General features: G+C 44.9%; 1 protein-coding gene across 1 annotated transcript in view; it reads right to left on the bottom strand.

The window, feature by feature from the left end:
• The window catches only part of NIPSNAP2 (nipsnap homolog 2), a 35,872-nt gene extending 14,825 nt beyond the window's left edge, over positions 1 to 21,047 (bottom strand). Inside the window, exons 1-7 of the mRNA XM_003281701.4 lie at positions 20,894 to 21,047; positions 7,671 to 7,810; positions 7,540 to 7,585; positions 4,366 to 4,460; positions 3,657 to 3,727; positions 2,069 to 2,209; positions 997 to 1,028 (exon numbers count right to left, since the gene is read on the bottom strand). Coding sequence (XP_003281749.2) covers positions 997 to 1,028; positions 2,069 to 2,209; positions 3,657 to 3,727; positions 4,366 to 4,460; positions 7,540 to 7,585; positions 7,671 to 7,810; positions 20,894 to 20,985 — 617 coding nt within the window. The 5' untranslated portion in view covers positions 20,986 to 21,047. The remainder of the gene's footprint in view (positions 1 to 996; positions 1,029 to 2,068; positions 2,210 to 3,656; positions 3,728 to 4,365; positions 4,461 to 7,539; positions 7,586 to 7,670; positions 7,811 to 20,893) is intronic.
• Positions 21,048 to 21,273: the final 226 nt, after the last annotated feature.

Raw genomic sequence — 21,273 nt, 5'->3', positions numbered from 1 at the left:
ATGGGGTTTCGCCATGTTAGCGAGGCTGGTCTCGAACTCCTAACTTCAGGTGATCTGTCCACCTCAGCCTCCCAATGTGCTGAGATTACAGGTGTGAGCCAACATGCCCGGCCTATTTTTTTTTTTTTTTTTTTTTGAGACAGGGTCTCACTCTGCTGCCCAGGCTGGAGTGCAATGGTGCAATCTTGGCTCACTGCAAACTCCATCTTCTGGGCTTAAGCAATTCTCCTACTCAGCCTCCCAAATAGCTGGGACCTCAGGCATGTGGCATCACACCTGGCTAGTTTAATTTATTTATTTATTTTGGTAGAGGTGGGGGTGGGTCTTACTATGTTGCCCAGGCTGGTCTTGAACTCCTGGACTCGAGTGATTCTCCTGCCTTGGTTTCCCAAAGTGCTGGGATTACAGGCATGAGCCACACTGCCCCTGGCTAGTCTTTTGCACTTCTAAACCCTGCTGGGACTCTGATAGGGATTCTGCTGAATCTACAGATCAACTTGTGGAAAAATTGTTATTTTTCTACTCAAACTAGCAAGGAAAAAAAGAAGAAACTATTATTGGCATGGTGTGTATATGTGACAAAAGTAATGTTTCAGAAAAGATGATATCCAAGAAGTATGTAAACTAACCTTATGCAATGTTGGTTTTGCTTTTTAAAAAAGGTGCTTATCTTTTAGAAATATATACAGTACTGAATATTTATGAATGAAACAGAATGCTGTCTGGGATTTAATTCCAAACAATCTGGGTTGAAAGAGTTAGGCCTAAACAAGATTGGCCGTGTGTTAATTACTGAAGCTAAGCGATGGATGTGGAAGGGGAGCCCCATTTGCTCTAGTTTTGTATGTTTGAAAAATCTCATAATAAAAACATCAAACGAAACATTAGTTTAGTGTCAAGTCATGGTACTATCCTCAGATTTTTTTCCCTAGAATTAACACTATGGCCTGATCTATTCACAAGACTTAAAAAGTCACCATTCAGTAATATACTCACCAGTAATTGCCCCATTCAATCATGGTTCCTGGCTGAAAACAGATTTAGATTTGGTTTGTTAGTTCTTCTGTGAAAAAAAAAATACAGAAATAGCAAACAGCAGTAGAAAAAACACTAAGTGACAAAACTAACTTCAAAAAACCTTTTTCTTTTTTTTTTTTTTTGAGACAAAATCTTGCTCTGTCGCCCAGGCTGGAGTGCAGTGGCTCAATCTCAGCTCCTACAACCTCTGCCTCCTGGGTTCAAGCAATTCTCCTGCCTCAGCCTCCTGAGTAGCTGGGATTATAGGCGCCCGCCACCATGCCTGACTAATTTTTTATATTTTTAGTAAGAGATGGAGTTTCACCATGTTGGCCAGGCTGGTCTCAAACTCCTGACCTCAGGTCACCCACCTGCCTTGACTTCCCAAAAAGCTGGGATTACAGGCATGAGCCACAGCATCCAGCCAAAACTTTACTTTTTAGCTTAATAGAGACAGGGTCTCACTATGTTGTTCAGGCTGGTCTCAAACTTCCTGGCTCAAGTGATCCTCCAACCTTGGCCTCCCAAAGTGTTGGGATTACAGGCATTAGCCACTTTAATAATGCTGCTACATGGGGCTTTCTTTCTAGTCCTCCGTAGGAAAATTTCTAGAAAGTGTTATAAAATATTATTGCCTTTTACTCTTATCATGTTGTATAATTTGTTCAACAGTCACAGTGTTTATTAGTTGCTCTCATTTAACCACAATAGATGTTACATATTGTACCTTATCCTGCATTTTAGGTCTTTCTTCTTAAAAACAAATGTTATTTAGAAAAATATCAAATAATAAGTATTATGTGTAAGGCCATAAAAAGCAAAAGAGCTTAGCCTTGGTGACAGTGTGAGACCCAGTCTTAAAATATATATATATAAAATATATATATATTTTTTATATATATATAAAATATAATATATATTATATATTAAAATATATATATAATGCTAAACACACATCACAGAATGTACACACAAGTTCTGTTGTCAGCCTTACAAAGTGCTTGTGCTTCTTCACAGAGGAGTAAAAGGAATAACATATCTCTGTACTTACTCGGAGTTGGTAAGACCTGAGTTCATATATATTAGGTCCTGATCGTGGCACAGGCTCATTCCAGAAACTGAACTCCAACAGAAGCTGATTCTTCCTGGAAAGAAGCATGTCACTTCTTGCCTTACGAAATTCCAAAAATTCCTTTGAGTGAAAAAAATGTGCTCATGAAATCTTCTGATACTTACATATAAGCCCATTTCAGTAACAATTATGTTCCTACAGAATACTATAATAGGGTAATCAACAGGTCCCAGTTGGCCTGAGATAGTCCCAGTTTACATTTGTTGAGCTTGTGTAATCATTAACAGCATTCCTTTTCATTCTCAAGTGTCCAGGTTTAGATGCCAAATTACTTGGTCATCCTAATTATTTAGGTGGCAATGCAAACAAATTTAATTTGCTATATTTTTAGATTCTTCTAACAGTGTTTGATGGCACATCAATAGAAGTAGCATGCAGACTACAAAAGAGCAGATAATTCAAAACCTATTTATATTTGTCTGGGAATCTATACAAAATAATTTCTTTCTTAATGATGTGTGGCTTTTAAATTTCTCCCTATTGACAAGCACCTGCTAGTGAAGGGAGGGTGGAAAGCAAAGTCAGCCCAAGATAAACTCTACGTGTGTGACAGACAGTTCCTGAAGTAGACAGTTTTAGGTCACCCAGGGATAATTGTGTCTGCCATGCTGATTTATACACCAGTCACCAGCTTTTTGGGGTTTTTTTTGTTTTTTTGAGGCAGAGTCTCACTCTGTTGCCCAGGCTGTAGTGCAGTGGTGTAATCTTGGCACACTGCAACCTCTGCCTCCTGGGTTCAAGCAATTCTCGTGCCTCAGCCTCCTGAGTGGCTGGGATTACAGGTGTGCACCACCATGCTCGGCTAATTTTTGTATTTTTAGTAGAGATGAGGTTTTGCCATGTTGGCCAGGCTGGTCTCGAACCCCTGGCCTCAAACTGATATGCCTGTCTTGGCCTCTCAAAGTGCTGGGATTACAAGCGTGAGTTACCGCACCCAGCCCAGTCACTGCTTTCAAAGTACTACCTTATCAGTTTCAAAGCATAATTGACTTTTATAATAAGAACAATAAGAATTGTTTTTTGTTTTTGTGTTTTTTGAGACAGAGTCTCGCTCTGTCGTCCAGGCTGGAGTACAGTGGCGCAATCTCAGCTCACAGCAAGCTCTGCCTCCTGGATTCACACCATTCTTCTGCTTCAGCCTCCGAAGTAGCTGGGACTACAGGCACCCGCCACCATGCCTGGCTAATTTTTTTGTATTTTTTTTAGTAGAGACAGGGTTTCACTGTGTAAGCCAGGATGGTCTTGATCTCCTGATCTCGTGATCCGCCTGCCTCGGCCTCCCAAAGTGCTGGGATTACAGGTGTGAGCCACCGCGCCCAGTCAGAATTGTTGTTTTAATAGTATTACAACTGTTTATGTTTAAATGCAACTTCAGGAGTCTGAACAATAAAATTTCTGTTACAAAAAATGAAGTTTATTAACAAAAACTGAAGACAGAAAAGTCATTTAATTCTGTTCTAATATCTATATATCATTAGTCTAAGTAAACATTTTTCAATATCATTACCTTATTTTCTCTGAGTTTATTCATGACTTCTGTGAGGGCTGGATAGCCTCCTTCATACCTCCAGAGGTGGACTGAAATGCATTTTAAAAGATATTATACATTTAGAATTTCATGATACTACTACTTGAAAATGTTCTAGATAGGTATAATGTTAACACAGCACAAAACTGTAGGCTGGGTGTGGTGGCTCATGCCTGTAATCCCAGCACTTTAGGAGGCTGAGACAGGTGGATCACTTGAGGTCAGGAGTTCCAGACTAGCCTGGCCAACATGGTGAAACCCCGTCTCTACTAAAAATACAAAAATTAGCTGGGTGTGGTGGTGGGCACCTGTAATCCAGCTACTTGGGAGGCTAAGGCAGGAGAATCGCTTGAACCTGGGAGGCAGAGATTGCAGTGAGCCTAGATACTCATCACCGCACTTCAGCCTGGGCAACAGAGCAAGACTCCGTCTCAAAAAACAAAAAAACTGTAATGCCCCATGTTTTGGCCTATGAGTTATATCATAATGGTTCAATAATAGATTCAAACATTAAAACAATTTTAAAACCGTTTTTGCAATGAATTATTGAAGAAACTACTTTAATCATAAAATTAGACTGAGACTTGGAAAGCTTTGATGATAAGAACAAGCATTAAATTAGAAAATTACTTAAGTGTTACATAAGGCTTAAGGAAGAAGTGTTTATTCCAAAGACTTCACTTCCTACCAGCTTGGTCCTGCTCGCCATACCACGTGTTCCAAGTCCCCACCAAAGTACAAGGGTAGTGTTTATCTTCGTGAATCTTTGGCAACACCTCTTGACTTAAAGAGAAGAAACAGCAACACTAATTAAACGACCAGCAAAATTTGACCAGGTGGACAGCACCTGATCAGTAACAGGAAAAAGACCACCTACTCTGTGTTCTAACAACTGACCTTAGAATATCATGATAAAACGGCATGTGGAATTAACCTTTTAGCTGAATTCTGTTGTATTCCAACACCCTGCTGATCAGAAGCTTAGGTTTCTGATACCCCAACTATCTAGAAGAGTTGTTGAATCAGTATAAAGATGATAAAGAAAAACCAAAGGTCCCAGGATTTTGGGAGCTATGGGTCTACTATTTTCCATTTGAGGAGAAAAAAACAACATCACCAAAAAACATTCTGTTCGTTCCAAAGACAGGAAGAATGAGAGACGGGGAATAGTAGAAAAGAACACGGAAGAGATAAGGAAGATGGAAAGGGAGGAAAGTAATGTTCAAGACAGAGGCAGACAACACAAGCAGCACCAGCAGGCAGAGGTAACAGGAGCAGAGAACAAGCTGGCCTTCAGGAAGGAGCAAGAAGACAGAGCTGGAACACAACATAGTCTGGAAGCGACTCCAACCTCCAATAGTCCCCAAGGGCATCAACATGGCAGAAGAATAAAAATTAAAGACACAATGCAAAGCATAAATTATGTTCTACTCAATTCAATGGGCCAAGGGGATGGGTGGGGTGTCATGTAGTCTCACACTGAACACACCAACCAATTCATTCCCGCTCATTGTGCAGGGACAGGGGCAACATGACAGGTCACGGCAGTGTATCAATTTAACAGGGGTGTCAGAGTGGAGCTTGGTTCCATGGAAGCTTTCCTATGGTATAAATTCTAATGTACAGGGAAAGGCAAAGGGAAGAGTGTTAACTGTTTCACACCAAGAGAAAAGCTAAAACCTGCACACTTTTTGAATAGAAAAATTATGATGAAAAAGTATCATACAGATTCAACGATGGATGCAAAAGGGGATCAAGGGCAAGAAATGGAACCTGTTCACATTATTGGCTAACACTGATATTTAGCTAGTGATCACCACCAGATGCTGGGGCTACAGGACTGAGGGTAGGTAAGTACCATGTGCTAACCGATTGCGGCACTGGAGCTCCATAGGACCAGGGATATATAAATGGTTAACAGAGAAAAGTTCCAAAACGGTCTGTGTCTAACAAACTGAAAACCCATACATCTTTATGACCCAGTATAGTGACCACATCATGTGTACTTTTGGAAGAATAGCATTTACTTTTTAAATTAGGATCTGATATTAAATGTATCTGATGTGTGACTCATCAATGTTCAGAAATAACATGGGATCGATGAAAATCGAGGACAGGGAAAGAGGGATTCTGCTAGGGAAATGTACGTCCAACATTTCCTTTTGGTCGCATGACATGAGCAGGAATAGACAACCCTGCATTGGAGGCAGTGCCCAGGAGGAAGCCCAGTACACATGACTCAGGTGGGGTCCAGAGAGGGGCCTGGCAACGGGGCCTAGATTTTTCACCAACACAAAGTCACACATGGATTTGTAGCCACTCCTCTTTGCTGGGGACCCCAAACCTGCTCTTGGGAGCCCTGGCCTTACCTGAATGGAGATTGTAAGGCAGGCAGTACTTGTACCCAGAACTGGATGGGTTGGGCAGAATCCCATTATTGGGACCCCTAAAAACCAGGCAGGAGTTAAGTCTTTATGTTCTGGAAACAGGGAGATGCTGCAAGTTTCAGAGAAAAGAAAAAACGTGATGAAAAAAAGAAAACAGAACTCAAGCAGATCAATCTGACAAACTTTGGGGTAATGTATTGCAGGGCAGGGAGGAGACACAGGTATAGCTTGGAGCCCAGAAAGGTAGTCAGAAAAAGGGCTACTTGGGAATGGGGCTCGAGAGGCTTGGAGAGGGAGATGGAGAAGGAAACAAGAGAACCAAAATACATGTCCAATGAAGAATGCACGGCTTAGGTGAGAGACTCACCACAGAGAACTAAGGAACGGGCTGAGTAAAATAAGGTGAGTGGCACAGACAGGGAAGTTGGAAGAGCAAGGTGATTCTACATGCTGGGTGTGAAGTGAGAGCACAACATCAAACAGAAATATAAACAGACAGCCAGAAACCCGAGACAGGAGATGAAGTAGTAAGACAGGACAGAAAACGTAATCCAGGACAACATCGGCATAGGGAAAAATTCCATTTTTATGAGAAAAGACTTAGAAATAAACATCTGCTTTGTTTTAAGGGCATTTTTTAATAAAGAGAAATGTGCTGGAATGAGCAAGAAATTCAATGCTATTGTTACATTTCATAAGTTAACTTCAAAAACAAAACAATAAACAACAAAAAGTTTTTCTTCTAAAAAGTATGCTGATTATAGGGACAAAATTCTTTGCTTTCTTATGAAAGTAGCAGATATTAAAGGTAAAAACAAAACAAAACACAACAAAAAACCTTTTTCTTCACATTTGCTCACCATGGATCATTAAAATACTATTTCTGTTAACTTAAAAGCCGGTAAGCTTAGTTCTCCCCTTTCGTCTTAAAGTTTACAAATTCTGTAAGCAGGTTTAGACCTCAAATCATAGGAGAATCAGTGGAAGGGACGTGGATCCTGGAGAACAGAGGAGTTGGGAAGAAATGGCAGCTTTGTTCAAATACATACAGGACTCTCACAGGGCAGTTTTACTTAGGGGAATCAATGAAGGACTCAGAGATGTGAATTCTTATTCCTAACACCCAGAGCTGTCCAGAGATGGAACTTACTTCAGGACAGGCAGTGACGAAGGTCTGTGGAAAGGACTCCAGCACTGGATAAGTAGATGGACTAGACAGCCTGGCAAAGTTCCTCCAAACATAAGAGTCTGGTAACATTCTAAAGTCTGATAGCCTATATGATGATTTAGCTGTGTGAGTGCTTAAAATCAAAATGCCTTTGGCAATCCCACCAGAAGCTCAGTTTAAGAGCCTCTGAATGTTCAGCTTCAAAAGAGAGGGATGAAAGATCTCTATGCTATCAAGTGTTAGTGGAATTAACTAACAAATAAAGTCATTATTTTTCCCCAAGTAAAGGATAGTTTGGTATACACACCAAATTTTGTTGTATGCTTCTAGGCATTCCGGTTTAACATTGTGAACTGAAACAAAAGAAAATTCAACGATAAACTTAGGAACAAAGGGAAAAAAAAAGTCAACTATGAAGATAGCAAACCTGTCACTCACACTGTAATTTGTACAGATTGCTTGTTTCCTTTTTGGCTAGGAGATTGGAGTGGGCATCTTTTCTTGGATCAACTTTCCGGACAAATAAGGATTTTAGCCAGCTGTCTTCTCGAGATCTGTTGCCGGAAGATGTCCACGTCCTACGGAATAACAAAGGTGTTGTCACACAGTACACTGTTTTCATATATCCATCAGTTCACCTGGCAAACACACAGTGAGCAGCTATTCTAGGCACCGTTCCAGAACCTGGGCTACCACAGAATGTCTGCTTTCCATGGCAACAGCACGCACTCCAAGAAGCAGAAGCAAAGAAAAATGTAAAATCTGTGGCACTCCTATGAGAGCCCACATTTATCTTTGCAATTTGCGCTATGTGTTTTTCAAAGCAATTTTTGACATAGAAAAAATATACATGGATACCTAGAGTAGATAAACCCACAGAGACAGAAAGCAGAACGGAGGTTGCCAGGAGGTGAGGAAAGGGGAGGTTAGGGTAAGGAGTTTCAGTTTGGGAAGATGAAGAAATTCTCAAGATGAATGGTAGTGATGTTTCCCCAAAATGTGAGTATACTTAATGCCACTGAACTGTATGCTTAAAAATGGTTAAAATGGTGAATTTTATGTTATGCACGTTTTGCCACAATTTAAAAAATATTATTTGATTTGGAAACAGATAGTGGTGACGATTGTACAACATTGTGAATGTAAGTAATGCCACTGAATTATGCACTTAAGATGGTTTAAATGGCAAATTTTATGTATATTTTTATGTTTTACCACAATAAAAATATTTTAAAAATACAAGGAAAATGAAATACATTCTTTCTTTAAAAAAAATTTTACCCCTCAAGTAAATTAAAAATCAAGACTTTTTTGTTTTTTTTTTTAGATGGAGTCTCGCTCTATCGCCCAGGCTGGAGTGCAGTGGCGCGATCTGGGCACACTGCAACCTCTGCCTCCCAGGTTCAAGCAATTCTCCTGCCTCACCCTCCAGGGTAACTGGGATTACAGGCGCACACTACCACGTCCAGCTAATTTTTTGTATTTTAGTAGAGACAGGGTTTCACTGTGTTGCCCAGGCTGGTCATGAACTCCTGAGCTCAGGCAATCCACCTGCCTCGGCCTTCCAAAGTGCTAGGATTACAGGCGTGAGCCACCAAGTCCGGCCAAAAAAAATCAAGATTTGTAAAAATTAACTTTAAAAATCAAGATTTTTTTAACTGCCCCCACAAACCTCAGAATACCAACTTTATTAACACATAATTTGCTAATTTTCATCTTATAATTAAATTTCTACTGCGAATGCTTTCAGAAAGTGAGGATAAATTTGATTCGAGTCGCAAACTATACTTTACTCATGGATTTTTTTCTTTCTTTTTTTGAGACCGGGTCTTGCCCTGTCACCCAGGCTGGAGTGTGGTGGTGCAATAGCTCACTGTAGTTCACTGTAGCCTCAAATTCCTGGGCTCAAGTGATCGTCCCACCTCAGCCTCCTGAGAAGCTGGGACTAGAGGCATATGTCATCTTGCATGGTGAATTTTTTTAAATTTTTTGTAGAGATGGGGTCTTGCTATGTTACCCGAGTTGTTCTCAAACTCCTGGCCTCAAGCAATGCTCCCACTTCGGCCTCTCAAAGTGTTGGGATTATAGGTGTAAGCCACTGCAACTGGCCCTACTCACAAATTTCTATGTGCATGTTGAACTCCCATATGCCAGCTAATAGGAATACAAATTTGTTGACCTCCCAAGAGGGCAGTGTGGCATCATCCAAATAAAAATGGAAACTGTGTATGACTTCAGCCCAATAACGACACTTGCGGTTATGTCCTACGGTCAGCTATATTTAGACAGGTGCACAAAGTTGAATGTATACAAATATTCATCGCTGTCTTGTTTCCAGTTTTCTCATGGCATAGGCCACTTGAATAGCCATTAATGCAGACTGGTCACATAAATTAGGAAATACTCCACATCAGAAAATATGCACTCGATAAAAAGAATGAGGTAGATTTACGTGCACTGATGTGCTGACATCTCGGAGATAAATTCTGTAAAAAAGCCGGCACAGAACAGCACTATATATACACATACACAGTGAGCTGTTAAAGAATGATGACATCTGGGGAACATGACTGGGCCTGGGGTGGGAGTAAAGGTTTTTTCTTTTCATTGTATAACCTTCTGAACTACCTGAACATTTTCTACACACACACACACACTTTCTTGAGAGAATCTCGCTCTGTCGCCCAGGCTGGAGTGCAGTGGCACCATTTCAGCTGACTGCAACCTCCACCTCCCAGGTTCAAGAGATTCTCCCGCCACAGCCTCCTGAGTAGCTGGGACTACATGGTGTGCTACCGTGCATGGCTAATTTTTGTATTTTTAGTAGAGACAGGGTTTCGCCATGTTAGCCAGGCTGGTCTTGAACCCCTGACCTCAAGTGATCTGCCCACCTCGGCCTCCCAAAGTGCTGGGATTACAGGTGCGAGCCACTTCGCTCTGCCCTCTTCTGAACTTTATGTAACCATAATCAAATGACAAACTGAGTTTCCTTCATCTTCTTGGTTTTTGTTCACATCTATGTACAATAAAATGTACTTTTTTGGCAGACAGTACTGAGTTTGGACAAATGCCTAAAGTAATGTAACCACCACAACAGTTTCTTCACCCCTTGAAGTTAATCCTTTTATCATCAACCCCTCTCCCCATCTCTAGCAACCATTGCTGTGTTCCTTGTCCCTCAGTTTTGCCTTTTCTAGAATGTCGTATGTATGGAATCATACAGAAGGGTAGCCTGGTGAATCCCAGCCCCTTCTTTCTGCACAATCCCTTTTATAGTTGGTGATCTTACCTCTGGCCAGGTATATCACAGCATACCCTTTATACTTTTGTTCTCTTTTTATTTTTGAGACAGGGTCTCACTCTGTTGCCCAGGCTGGAGTGCACTGGTGTGGTCACGGCTCACTGCAGCCTTGACCCCCAGAGCTCAAACGATTCCCCCAACTCAGCCTCCAGATTAGCTGGGACAACATATGCACACCACCACGCCTGGTTAATTTTTGTATTTTCTATAGAGAATGGGTTTTGCCATGTTGCACAGGCTGGCCTTGAACTCCTGGCCTCAAGTGATCCTCCTGCCTTGGCCTCCTGAAGTGCTGAGATTTCAAGCATGAGCCACCATGCCCAGCTACTTTTGCTCTCTAACTGACTTACACATAGATCTTTTCTGCCTTTTCCTAGATCAGTAATGTGCTGGGATTCCAAATGGCCAGCATAAATGTCCAGAATCTTAGTGCTTCTGGACATAAAAGTCCAGATGCTGATGGGCCAGTCTACAACAGTATTTCTAATCTGCTTGGCAGACTTGCTTAAGCCCCCAGATACCACCAGGTAAACATTAAGAGGAAAAGAGAGAGCAACTCCAGGTATTAAAAAGGGGGACCAGGAATTTAAACAAGGGACAAGAAAAACTCTCATGAGAGCAAATTCCCCAGTACTTCATGAAATGAACATACGGATTTCATACTACAATAATACAAATTCCTATTCTTATGCTGCAATGGTATTTTAGAAGTAGGGCTCTAAATTTCACATGATACTGGTGGCCTTTTTCTTTTTCTTTTTTTTTTCGCTTAAAAAATCAGTTTGCTGCTTTATTTATTTATTTTTGAGGCAGGGTCTCACTGCACTTGCTGGAGTGCAGTAGTGCAATCTCGGCTCACTGCAACCTCTGCCTCCCAGGTTCCGGCAATTCTCCCACCTCAGCCTCCTGAGTATCTGGGACTACAGGTGCATGCCACCACATCCGACTAATCTTTGTATTTTTAGTAGAGACAGGGTTTCATCATGTTGGCCAGGTTGGTCTCGAATTCCTGGCCTTAAGTGATCCGCCAGCCTCAGCCTCCCAGAGTGCTGAGACTGCAGGCGTGAGCTGCCACGCCCAGCCTAGTTTGCTTTCTTCAACAAACATTACAGAGCAGTCTTCTCCCCAATATGATGTTCTTAATTTAAAAACCAATTCATAGGATATTGTCTCAAATAGGCAGAAACCAGATATAAAGATTTTTGAATGATGTGAACTTATAAATATTAAAAATACAAATATATTGGCCGGGAGTGGTGGCTCACGCTTGTAAATCCTAGCTCTCTGGGAGGCCGAGGCAGGTGGATCACCTGAGGTCAGGAGTTCAAGACCAGCCTGTCCAACATGGTGAAACCTTGTCTCTACTAACACCACAAAAAAAAAAAAAAAAAAATAGCTGGGTGTGGTGGCATACGCCTGTGATACCAGCTACTCAGGAGGCTGAGGTAGGAGAATCGCTTGAACCCAGGAGGTGGAGATTACAGTGAGCCAAGTCGTGCCACTGCACTCCAGCCTGGGCGACAGAGCAAGACCCAATCTCAAAAAAATAAAATAAAATAAAATAAAATAAATTACAAATAAAATGTGCTCTATAAATAATTATAAAGAAACATAAAAGCACTTTTTCACATCCTTCAAAGATTAAAAAGAAGCAAACTCACTTTAAACAAGCAAAATAACAATACCAGTAAACGCAATTTTTCTTGAAAGTGCGTGAGATAAAAACATATTGTATTAAGTGGCATTTGCAGATGTAAGTTGAAGATGCTTCCAATTTGTTTACTATACATTAAAATTCCTAAAAATTAAGAAAGCATTAATGGTGGTTTCCCTGAGAGAATGGTTTAAAGGGATAGAGGGGAAAGACACACAGCTTTCTCCATATAATGTCTATATTGTGCTTTTCTCTTCTGTATTTTTTTCTTCTTTGAGACAGGGTCTCACTTTGTCACCCAGGCTGGAGTGCAGTGGCGTGATCTTGGCTCACTGTAGCCTCCACCTCCCAGGTTCAAGCTATCCTCCTGTCTCAACCCATCCCAAGTAGCTGGGACTACAGGTGCCCAGCACCACATCCAACTAATTTTTGTATTTTTTTGTAGAGACAGGGTTTCACCATGCTGCCCAGGTTGGTCTTGAACTTCTGAGCTCAAGTGATCTGCCTGCCTCAGCTTCCCAAAGTCCTGGGATTATAGGCGTGAACCACCACACCCAGCCATATTCCGATAAAAATGAAAGCTCATTTTGTCAATTAGTTTGAAGTGTTTTACATACACTACATTTAGGGATATCTGTTTTAATAATATCATGGGCTGGGCACAGTGGCTCATGCCTGTAATCCCAGCACTTTAGGAGGCCAAGGAGGTGGGCGGATCACCTGAGGTCAGGAGACCAGACTGACGAACATGGAGAAACCCCGTCTCTACTAAAAATATAAAATTAGCCAGGCGTGGTGGCACATGCCTGTAATCCCAGCTACTCAGGAGGCTGAGGCAGGAGAATCGCTTGAACCCGGGAGGTGGAGGGTGTAGTGAGCCGAGATCACGCCACTACACTCCAGCCTGGGCAACAAGAGCGAAACTCTGTCTCAAAAAAAAAAAAAAAAAAAAAGAAAAAGAAAAAAGAAACTTACCCATTACTTTAAGGCAACCATATAAAATTAGTGATACACAAAGTAGAAAGTTTTAAGATTTGTTTATGGGACTATGTAATTTGTGTGTTCTTTTTTTTTTTTTTTTTTTTTTGAGACGGAGTCTTGCTCGGTTGCCCAGGCTGGAGGGCAATAATGGCACAATCTCAGCTCACTGCAACCTCCACCTCCTGGGTTCAAGCGATTCTCCTGCCTCAGCCTCCTAAGTAGTAGGGACTACCGGCGCCCACCACCACACCCATCTAATTTTTGTATTTTTAGTAGAGGTGGGTTTTCGCCATGTTGGCCAGGCTGGTCTTGAACCCTTGACCTCAGGTGATCCACCTGCCTCGGCCTCCCAAAGTGCTGGAATTACAGGCGTGAGCCACTGTGCCCAGCCAATTCCTGTGTTTATTTTAGATTTTAAGTTCATTAAACAGAAATTGTGTCTATATTTTTTTTTGTTAAATAAATTGTAAAAGCTTAGGAATAACAATTATGAACAATTAAGAAAGGGATATAATAAAAAGTTTCTAAAAATACTGACTAGGGAGTTTCATTTAAAATAAGAAATACTAAAGCAATGACTACTAATAGTTTTAAGTATATCCTTCCAGAAATACAGAGGCAAACATATATTATGTATATTTATAGACAGATAATATTTTCCTAATAAAGGATGCCTTTGAAATAGAAATCTCCCCAACTGAGCATTTATTTCATATTTCAGTAACACCAAAGTCAGCCTGGGCAGCATAGGAAGACCCTGTCTCTACAAAAATAAAAAATAAAAAGAGTAGCTGGGCATGGTGGCTCGTGCCTATAGTCCTAGCTACTCAGGAACCTGAGGCAGGAGGATCGCTTGAGCCCACGAGTTCAATACTGTAGTATGATCATGCACTGTACTCCAGCCTGGGCAACAGAGCAAGACCCTGCCTCTAAAACAAACAAACAATAATACCAAAAGGATTCCCCTTTGGGTGGGTACAATCAGGTAAGGGATGTGAAAATGCTAGTAATTGAAAAATGCAGAGCAGGGGGTGAGACTAAATCAACATAGCACACACAAAATAACCTCTGAGTGGCATTTGCTTGTGAACTTGGGCAGCAATCATCTTGACAAATGAAAAACAAGCCGGCCCAGTACTACCCCCAACCGTCAAACTGAAATCTTTGAGTGTCAGGTGACCAAAGCTGTCTAATACGCCCAGCCCATCTAGTCATTCGAGTCGCAGCTATGCCAACGGCTGCCCAAACGATAAGATCTGGCTTGGGCCTGGGTTCTTAACTGACAGTGACAATCGCCAAGACGGTACGGGGCACTTTCCAGAGGATAAGGAAGGGTGGACTATACAAAACACTAGACTTGAAATCGAGTCAGCATTCTATGCCAGGCTCTATGGATACAAAGATAAACCAGATGCCAAGCCTGTTCAGTCTCACAGGAAAAACCTATCGGTAAACAGCCAGAGTGGCCACAGATGCTGTAAACTTAAGACATACACTGCAGGAGCTCAAGTGAACCCACCATCAGCTTGGCCTGGGAGGCGCAGGAGGGACTCCAGTAGGGGAATTCTGGCTCTGTTTTGGAGGGCAGGCAAGACAGGTGGACAAGGCAGGTGCTAATTCCAGTCAATGGGAACAACATGTACAGGGACATGGAGTCATGACACTGAATGGCATATGTCTGGAATGGCAAGTTGTTTAGCATGACAGAAGGGCATGTGGGAGGACCGTGAGATAAAACTGGAGGGCGAGGAGAGGGCGACTTTATCCTGTGTAGGGTGAGATGCTGTCAAGTTTTCAAAAAAAATATGTCGGACGAGTGCAGTGCCTCATGCCTGTAATCCCAGCACTTCGAGAGGCTGAGGTGGGCGGATCATCTGAGGTCAGGAATTCAAGACCAGCCTGGGCAACGTGGCCAAACCCTGTCTCTACTAAAAAACACACAAAAAAATGGCCAGGTGTGGTGGTGGATGCCTGTAGTCCCAGCTACTCAGGAGGCTGAGGCAGGAGAATCACTTGAACCCGGGAGGCGGAGGTTGCAGTGAGCCAAGATCACACCACTGCTCTCCAGCCTGGGCGAGAGTGCAAGACTCCGTCTCAAAAAAAAAAAAAAAAAAAAAAATCTAAGTGTCAAAAGCAGCCTGGCAGGAGCATGGTATATGGCTGCAGCAACGAAGGCTGGGAACATGCTTCCTGGGCTCCCTGGCTGCCACGCCCAGCAGCACCAGGTATGCAGAAGGCACTCAATAAATACTCACTAGATGGTGTGGGGTTAAGATGGCAGTGGGGATGAAGAGAAAGCAGTGCATTCAAAAGAAGCTCGTGGGTGCTGATCAGGCGGGGAAGAGGAAACTGAAGAAGGGAAAGGACTTAACGCTGAGACCACAGGATGCGGCAGCAGGAGCATGCTGCGCTTCATTCATATGATCATTGTTTTTTTTTTTTTTAAGACAGAGTCTCGCTCTGTCATCCAGGCTGGAGTGCAGTGGTGCGATCTCGGCTCACTGCAAGTTCCACCTCCCGGGTTCACGCCATTCTCCTGCCTCAGCCTTCTGAGTAGCTGGGACCACAGGTGCCCGCCACCACGCCCGGCTAATTTTTTGTATTTTTAGTAGAGACAGGGTTTCACTGTGTTAGCCAGGATGGTCTCGATCTCCTAACCTCGTGATCCGCCCGCCTCAGCCCCCCAAAGTTCTGGGATTACAGGCGTGAGCCACTGAGCCCGGCAATATGATCATTGTTATTTACAGACTGTGCACTACACCTGTCAGCCACTGACGATGCACAGATGAACCTAGCCCTGACTTCACGGGAGCTCAGTTTGCTGGTGAGGGCAGACAGACAAACAGGATCACAACTCAAACAGAGACAAGCTCTTCAATGGTGACACAGGGTAGTAGGTAGCTGTTGTGGCAGGGGTAAGGGCAGCCTGGGGACCAGCTCTAACGAAGTACCTGTTGAGTGGAAGACTGGAAAGAAGAGGAGCAGATGGTCAGGTGGATACCCATGGAAGGGAGATTCTAAGCAGAACCAGTGACCGCCAAAGCCACAAGTGTGCAAATAGCACCAGCATTCGGAAGCACAGGCCCAGGGAAGAGAGGAGGTTCACAGACCCATGCCAAGAAGAGTCCTGCCTTAAAGCAGCAGCTCCCTGACTCCCCTCCCCACCATCACACTCCGTCCAGCCCCAGTACCCCTGTCTTTCACACTGCTGCTCCAGAGACCTGTTCCCACACCTTTCATTTCCAGAAACTTCAAACCCAGAGGAGTTTAAACACGACAATGAAGACTTTTCTGCCCTGCATCTAGATTTTAAAAATGAACATTTTACTATTAAAAGTTCTTCTCTGTATATATTTGCTTTTTAATTTCTTTTTTTTTTTCAGACAGGGCCTTGTTCTCTCATGTCAGCTGAAGGGCAGTGGCGCGATCTTGGCTCACTTCAGCCTCCACTTCCTTCGAGCAATTATCTTGCTTCAGCCACCTGTATAGCTGGGACTACAGCCCTGCACCACCACATCCGGCTAAATTTTGTAGTTTAGTAGAGACAGGGTTTCACCATGCTGTCCACGCTGGTCTTGAGCTTCTGGCCTCATGTGATCCGTCAGCCTTGGCCTCCCACAGTGCTAGGATTACAGGTGTGAACCACCGCACCCGGCCCTATATTTGCTTTTTAATTTCTACTGAACCATTTGAAAGTAGAGTTTTGGGCTGGGCGCAGTGGCTCACGCCTATAATCCCACCACTTTAGGAGGCCAAAGCGGTCCAAGGTGGGCAGATCACGAGGTCAGGAGATCAAGATCATCCTGGCCAACATGGTGAAACCCCATCTCTATTAAAAATGCAAAAAAATTAGCTGGTTGTGGTGGCGCACACCTGTAGTCCCAGCTAATCGGGAGGCTGAGACAGGAGAATTGCTTGAACCCGGGAGGTGGAGGTTGCAGTGAGCCGAGATCACCCCACTGCACTCCAGCCTGGGTGACAGAGCAAGACTCTGTCTCAGGAAAAAAAAAAAAAAAAAGAAAGTAGAGTTTGGACATAATGATACTTCTCCCGTAAATCCTTCAGCATGCATCTCCAAAACACAATGACAGAACCACAATGCTATCATCACATCCGAGAAAAACAATTATTCCATCATATCTAATATCCACTCCCTATTAAAATGTCCCCAGTTCTCCCCAAAATGTCTTTCATTGCTCTTGTGGGTAGGGGAATGGGGGCAGACAGGGAGGAGGGATTAGGATCCAGTCAAGGTTTGTGTCATAGAGATCTTTCTATTAGGAAAATGTCCGATTAGAATTCTTTAGACGTGTGGCCAGACACAATGGCTCACACCTACAATCCCAGTACTTTGGGAGGCGGAGGGTGGGAGGACTGCTTGAGGCCAGGAGTTCGAGACTAGCCTGGGGAACATAGCAAGACCTCCTTCGCTACAAAAAAATTAAAAACTAGCAGCCAGGTGTGGTGATTCATCCCTGTAATGCCAGCACTTTGGGAGGCCAAGGTGGGAGGATCACTTGAGGTCAGGAGTTTGAGACCAGCCTGGGCAACATGGAGAAACCCCATCTCTACTAAAAATACAAAAATTATTCAGGCGTGGTGGTGCACACCTGTAAGTCCCAGCTGCTCAGGTGGCTGAGACAGGAGAACTGCTTGAACCCAGGAGGTGGAGGTTGCAGTGAGCCGAGATCACGCCACTGAACTCCAGCCTGGGCAACAGGGTGACACTCTGTCTCAAATAAATAAATAAATACATAAATAATAGCTGGGCATGGTGGTGCGGGCCTGTAGTCCCAGCTACTTGGGAGGCTGAGGTAGGAAGATCCCTTAAGTCCGGAAGGTCAAGGCTGCAGTGAGCCGTGGTCATGCCATGAAACTCCAGCCTGGGCAACAGGGCAAGACTATCTGCAAGGAAAAAAAAAAATTCTTTAGTCGTCCCCTTCACTAACAGGTTCGAGCCCACACTCTTCATAGGAATCCAGACGAGTATTGCTGAGGGTTGAGCTAGGGCAGTGAAGATGGAGAGGGTGGATTCAAGACATACTAGAGGCAGAACTGACAGATTTGGTAAATGATAGATGGGGGGAAAAAAGAGGGACGGGCTTGGGGAAGACCGTCTGGTGTCTGGCCTGGGCCACCACATGGAAAATGTTTCATGACTGGAGAAAAAGAAACCAAGAGAAGCAGGAGAAGGAAGAGGAGTTAAATCCTGGGTACAGCAGTGTTTTGAGCACCTGTGAGAAACTCATGCAATGTCCAGGAAGCGGCTGGGAATTCCAAGCTTGCTGCTGAGCAGCGCTAAGTGAAATACGCTGGCTAATGTACAGGCAGGGATGAGGCTCCCGGGAGGACGCCCTTCCTCCTTGCTGAAACTGATTCGGCAAGGTCACCCACACACCCCTGTTGGCAAATCCTGTTTTCTTCTGTCATTTTACCTAACCCTTTGGCAGCAGATGGCACTCTCTCCCTCCTCCTGGCCACTGTCACATAACAATGACCTTGCCAGCTCCCCCTCCTACATTCAGCCTATATACACTGCACATCCCAGGGCTTGCTTTGCAGCCCCTTCTCTCTCCACACTCTCGCCTCAAGCAATCTCACACATTCCTATGGTTTTTTGTGTTTTTATTGTTTTGTTTTATTTTGGAGACAGGGTCTGGCTCTGTCATCTAGGCTGGAATGCAGTGGCATGATCTCGGCTCACTGCAACCTCCACCTCCCAGGTTCAGGCCATATTCCCACCTCAGCCTACCGAGTAGCTGGGACTATAGGCGTGTGCCACCATGACGGGCTAATTTTTTTCTTTTTTTGTAGAGATGTGTTTTGTCATCTTGCCTGGGATGGTCTCGAACTCCTGAGCTCCAGCGATCAGCCCAGCTCGGCCTCCCAAAGTGCTGGGATTACAGCCTGAGCCACTGCACCCGGCTTCCTATGATTTAAAAAAAGTTTCATTATACAAATTTTTATTTATGTACTTATTTATTATTAGGGACGGAGTTCCGCTATGTTGCCCAGGCTGGTCTCAAACTCCTTGGCTCAAGCAATCCTCCTGCCTCAACCTCCCAAAGTGCGGGGATTACAAGTGTGAGTCACCGCGTCCAGCCTTTATTATGAAAAATGTAAACCAAATACGAAACAGTATAATGAAATCCATGTGTCTATTAACATTTAGCATTCCTATATACTGACAACTCCTAAATGTTACCTGTAGCCCAGACATCTCCTTTGAGGAGTCATACTGCCGACTGTCTATTTGCTTTTCCACTTGAATAGCACACAGCCTTCACAAACTTTACCAGGTCCTAAACTGTTCTGAATTCTTCTTCCCCAGCCCTCCTGAATTACTGGTAAGCTCCAGATGGCCTTGGACGCCTTATTCACTGATGTCTCTCAACAGTCAACAGTGCTTGGCACGTGGTAGGCACTCATATTTTGGCAGAACAGCTCTCAGCAAACTCTCAACTCTCACTGCCAGCGTCCACTCAGCTGGCCCTACCCTTAATTCTGACCCCTCTCCCAAGTCAGACTCATCTTTTTAAAAAGATCAGGCCGCGTATTGTGACTCACGACTGTAATCCCAGCACTTTGGAAGGCCGCAGCAGGTGGATCACCTGAGGTCAGAAGTTCGAGACCAGCCTGACCAACATGGTGAAACCCGGTCTCTACTAAAAATACAAAAATTAGCCGGGTGTGGTGGTGCATGCCTGTAATCCCAGCTACTTGGGAGGCTGAGGCAGGAGAATTACTTGAACCCGGGAGGCGGAGGTTGCAGTGAGACAAGATCGTGCGGTTGCACTTCAGCCGGGGCAATGAGAGCAAAACTCCGTCTCAAAAAAATTAAATAAATAAACAACAACAACAACAACAACAATAAACCATGTTACTGAAACCTCCCTGGCCCATGGCGAGTTTAACACACAGTTCCTTTGGTAATTTAAACTACCCAAAGCAATGAATACGAGAAAGCAACTCTTGGTAAATCAGGATAGGCTTTGCTGTTTGAATGTGGAAAATAGCACGTGCAAATGTCAAGGTGATGAATTTGGACAACCAAACGTCCAATCCACTAAAGTTAGAAAAAAAAAAAGTTTAAACAAGAGCCCCACACCTGAACTTAGTGCTGATAACTCTAAGTACTTTTAGATCCACGGCCGGCTTTAAATTTCAACTCAAAGACGTAAGTGATTTGACCTCCTCCAAGCTCTAACTTCCCCCACCGTCCGCGGAGAGCTGGCCCGGGACAATGCTTTACGCTTTTATTCCCTACTCACAGCACCACAGAGGCCAGGGTCACCAACGTCGTCGGCAGACGCAGCCACTCAGGCTTGGGACAGCCTCCGGCGAGGACCCAGCAGACGGCGTCCGAGTCCTGCGGCCTCAGGCGCGCGCTGTCCCTGTCCCCGGCCCCGGGTTGCGCCGGTCAGGGCCCTGCAGGCCGGGCCAGCGCCGCCGGAGGATGTGGCCTCCAGGCCGAGCCTCGGGCGCCTTCTCGGGCGAGGGTGGAGCCGCAGGGCGGCCAGTCCCCGCCGTGACCTTGAGCCCGAGGACGCCCCGATCCCGCCCCAGCTCCGGCCCCACCCCAGCTCCGGCCCCATGGCCCCGAGGCCAGGAGGCTACCAGCGCTGGGGACATGACCGGGGCGGAGACCGGCGCCGGGAAACCCCGCGCCCTCCGCTTCGCGGCGGCCCCTCCCCGGCCGCTCCCGGAAAGGGCGGCGCTGCTCACCGGAGCCTGGGCAGGAGGCTGCAGGGGGCCGCCCGCCGCAGGAGGCCGCCGGCCCAGGCCACTCCGCGGGCGCGCAGCACTCGCACCGCCATCTTGCTCGCCGCCTCGGCTCCCACCGTCCGGGCGCCGCCGCTGACGCCGCCGCCGCGCGACCCCTCCCCCGGCCGGGCCCCAACGCGGCCACTGCAGTGCGGGGCGCGGCCGCCAGGGGGAGCAGGGCGCGCGGCCGCGGGGGTCGGCGGGGCGTACAGGAGCCAAGGCCCGGCCGCTGCGGGAAAGCGCGAAGCCCAAGCGCAGTCAGTGCAAGCCGATCACTTCCAGCGGGAGGAGCTCGGTGCCCAGAAGCGCGGGTGCAAAAGGGACAAGGGCATAGCTTCAAT

The sequence above is a fragment of the Nomascus leucogenys genome, chromosome 17, assembly GCF_006542625.1.
Source record: "Nomascus leucogenys isolate Asia chromosome 17, Asia_NLE_v1, whole genome shotgun sequence".
Lineage (NCBI taxonomy): Eukaryota > Metazoa > Chordata > Mammalia > Primates > Hylobatidae > Nomascus > Nomascus leucogenys.
Note: the sequence above shows the minus strand (reverse complement) of the source record. Positions and strands in the feature narration are given on the sequence as shown.